Below are 4,160 nucleotides of genomic sequence, written 5' to 3'. Positions count from 1 at the left end.
GACACACACCCCACTGAGCAACCTGACACACACCCCACTGAGCAACCTGACACACACCCCACTGAGCAACCTGACACACACCCCATTGAACAGCCTGACACATACCCTACTGAACAACCTGACACACGCCCCAGTGATCAACCTGACACATGCCCCATTGAACAGCCTGACACACCCCACTGAACACCCCGACACACACCCCACTGAACAACCTGCTACCAAAGGAGGGTGTTTTCCATCTCATTAATGATTTGTACGTGGCTCCCACGGTGAAGCTCTACCATCGTCTCAGACACCTTGAGTGCATAAAGGTGAGGACATTGGAGGTAATTGTGCCCTGTTTTCTGATTCTCCAATGTGCTTGCTAGAAAGTGGAAACACAGGCCCGTGGGTAGAGTTGCACGTTTGTCACATGGCTGGTCCGGCTGGTCAAAGGGCTGTGCCCACAGCTGACGGCCGGACATGGGGATGCTTTAGGGACGGGTACGCCCAGCCTGCTGAGCGTTTCTCCCTGGTTTTCAAAGGCTGAAGACACTCAGAACACCCCAGACTGCTGGTGAAAGCTCAGGTCCCAGCCGGGCACGGGTGTCACATGCCTGTCGTCCCAGCACTTTGGGAGGCCGAGGCAGGCGATCATGAGGTCAGGAGTTCAAGACCAGCCCGACCACCTCAGTGAAACCCCATCTCTACTAAAAACACAAAAAATTAGTCAGGTGTGCTGGCGTGCACCTGCAATCCCAGCTACTAAGGAGGCCGACGCACGAGAATCACTTGAACCCGGGAAGTGGAGCTGGTAGTGGGCCAGGATAGTGCCACTGCACTGCAGCCTGGGTAACAGAGCGAGACTCTGTGTCCAAAATAAATAAATAAATAAAGCTCAACTCCCTCCCAACAGATTTATTCACAGTAGCCAAGAGGTGATGACACCCCTAAAACCCATCTCTAGAAGAATGGAGAAATAGAGTGTGTTCTACCACCCACACAGTGGAATATTACGCAGCCATGAAAAGCAACAAGTCTCTGTCATAGGCTGCAATGCGCGTGAACCGTGAGCACGCCACACTTCCCGACACAAGCCACACACACAAATCGTACATACATATGTCGTATATTTAGGAGTCCATTTATTTGCTGTGTCAAGATACAGGCAAATCCACAGACACGGGACGTGGCTGTGTGGTTGCCGGGGGCTGTGCGGGGGGACTGAGGGGTCTTTAATGGGTCTGGGGTGTCTTTTTTGGGTGATCACATGTTCTGGAAGATGGGAGCGGTGGTTTTATAACGGTGTATGTCTCTGAATTGCACACGGCACGGTGGTAAATTGTGGGGAGGGTGAATCCCACATTGATGAAAAAAACCTTTTTTTTTTTTTTTTTTTTTTTTTGAGATAGGGTCTTGCTCTGTTGTCCAGGCTGGCGTGTAGTGATGCGGTCATAGCTGACTGCAGCCTTGAACTCCCAGACTCAGGCGATCCTCCTGCCTCAGCCTCCCATGTAGCCAGGGCCATGGGCACACACCACCACGCCTGGACTATTTTTTAATTTCTTTCTTTTTTTTCTTTTTTTTTTCTTTTTTAGATGGAGTCTCGTTCTGTCGCCCAGGCTGGAGTGCAGTGGTGTGATCTCAGCTCACTGCAACCACTGCCTCCCAGGTTCAAGGGACTCTCCTGCCTCAATTTCCTGAGCAGCTGGGACGACAGGCACCCACCACCACACCCGGGTGATTTTTTGTATTTTTAGTAAAGATGGGGTTCCACCATGTTTGTTAGGTTGGTCTTGAACTCCTGACCTGAAGTGATCTGCCTGCTTCAGCCTCCCAAACTGCTGGGATGGCAGGCCTGAGCCACCTCACGCAGCCAATTGAAAATATTAGGCAGTCAGGCAAGGTGGCTCACGTCGGTGATCCCAGCAGTTTCGGAGGCTGAGGAGGGTGGATGACCTGAGGCCGGGAGTTCGAGACCAGCCTGACCAACATGGAGAAACCCCGTCTCGACTAAAAAACAGAAAATTAGCTGCATGTGGTGGGGCATGTCTGTAACCCCAGGTACTCGGGAGGCTGAGGCAGGAGAATCGTTTGAACCCGGGAGGCGGAGGTTGCGGTGAGCCGAGATCGTGCCACTGCACTCCAGCCCGGGCGACAAGAGTGAAACTCTGTCTCAAAAAAAAGAAAAAAAAAAAAAAAAAAGAAATAAGGCAGCTCCGCTCACTTTGGAATTTCTGTGTGCATGGATTTCGGAATTGTGATCACGCTTCCTTCGTCTGCTTTGTCTTCTGAGCATTTCCTGGAGTTCCACGGGGAATGTGCTTTCCTGGTTTCTGGGGAGAGCTGCGGCCACGAATGGGTTAAACCCACAGGGCGGGGGCTGTTTCAAAACGGAAAGGCTGCCACACACACAGACACAGGCACACACCACGCACACACACACACACACGCACACGTACACGCTCGTGCAAACAGGCTTCTATATGTACATTGACACATGCACACACAGGCACGTACACGCCCAGACTCTCATAAGCGTGTACTGATGTATGCACACGCGTGCACCCATGGAATGCACACACAGATAGAAATGTGTCATGGAAACACACCTCTGTGTGTATCCGCCTGCATAAAACACAAACACGGCCAGGTATGGCGGCTCACACCTGTGAACCCAGCACTTTGGGAGGCCGAGGCAGGTGGATCACCTGACGTCGGGGGTTCGAGACCAGCCCGGACAACACGGTGAAACGTCTTCTCTATGAAAAATAGAAAAATTAGCCAGGTGTGGTGGCGCGCAAACATACATTTCACACACAGGCATGCACACATATGGTACACCCCACGTACACACACACACATTCATGCACACAGTGCACACATGTACAGGCACAGTCCCACATGCGTGTGTCTGCACAGGTGTATTTGCACATACACGCATGCACACACACTGACACACTCAACAAACACACACCCACACACATTCACTCTCAGAAACACACAGCACACTCCCACATTCAACAAACACAGACGCATTCACACACAGACACATGCACACACACTGAGCGAACACACACATTCACACTCAGACACAGACACACTCACACACTCACACTCAACAGACTCCCACACTCAACAAACACACACACTCACACACTCACGCTCAACACACTCCCACACTCAACATACACACCCACACAACACAAACACATACACTCACACATGGACACACTCAACACACACTCCCACACTCAACAAACACACACATTCATACGGACACACATGCTCACAGTCACACAGCCACACACTCAACACACACTCCTACACTCAACAAACAGACACATTCACACACAGACACACACGCTCACACTCACACATACACACACTCAACAAAGACACAATCTCATGCAGTCAATAAACACACTCACACTCAAACACACACACAGACACACATGCTCACACTCACATGCACACACCCAAAAAAGACACTCTCACACACTCAGCAAACACACTCACACACACATTCACACACACTGAAATGCACACACACTCAACAAACAGACTCACTCAACAGACAGACACACACATTCACACATACACAGATTGAACACACACTCATACACACTGACACACACAGATGCTCACACGGTCCCACACACACATTCAACACACATACACGCTCCCAGACTCACAGACACTGAGACACACACTCACACACACCGCCCACAGACACACTCACACTCACAGCGCCCTTCACCCCCCGCAGCCCCGCCCCACGGCCGCTCCCTGCTGCCTGACTCTACGTTGTCTCCAGCAGGCACCTCGGTCCTGACAGAGCTGCGCTCCCCATGGTCCTCCTGTGGCTCACGCTGCTGCTGATGCCCGGGCCCGGCCTCCTGCAAACGAACCACAGTAAGACCTGGAGAAAACCAACAACAAAAACAAAAACGCATGCTGAACGGGCGCGGTGGCTCATGTCTGTCATCCCTGCCTTCTGGGAGGCCGAGGCCTGCGGACCGTCACGAGGTCGGGAGTTCGAGACCAGCCTGGTCGACATGGTGAAACCCCGTCTCTAGTAAAAATAGAAAAATAAGCCAGGGGTGATGGCACACACCTGTAGTCCCAGCTACTTGGGAGGCCGAGGCCGGCGGATCACCTGAGGTCGGGAGTTCGAGACC

At 52.0% G+C, this 4,160-nt stretch overlaps 1 protein-coding gene across 1 annotated transcript in view; it reads left to right on the top strand.

Moving 5' to 3' along the window:
- The window catches only part of IL3RA (interleukin 3 receptor subunit alpha), a 26,342-nt gene that overhangs the window by 2,204 nt on the left and 19,978 nt on the right, over positions 1 to 4,160 (top strand). The window contains exon 2 of the mRNA XM_037735025.1: positions 3,800 to 3,894. Within this exon, the coding sequence (XP_037590953.1) occupies positions 3,831 to 3,894 (64 nt within the window). The 5' untranslated portion in view covers positions 3,800 to 3,830. The remainder of the gene's footprint in view (positions 1 to 3,799; positions 3,895 to 4,160) is intronic.

Source organism: Cebus imitator, unplaced genomic scaffold (assembly GCF_001604975.1).
Source record: "Cebus imitator isolate Cc_AM_T3 unplaced genomic scaffold, Cebus_imitator-1.0 Scaffold708, whole genome shotgun sequence".
NCBI lineage: Eukaryota > Metazoa > Chordata > Mammalia > Primates > Cebidae > Cebus > Cebus imitator.
Note: the sequence above shows the minus strand (reverse complement) of the source record. Positions and strands in the feature narration are given on the sequence as shown.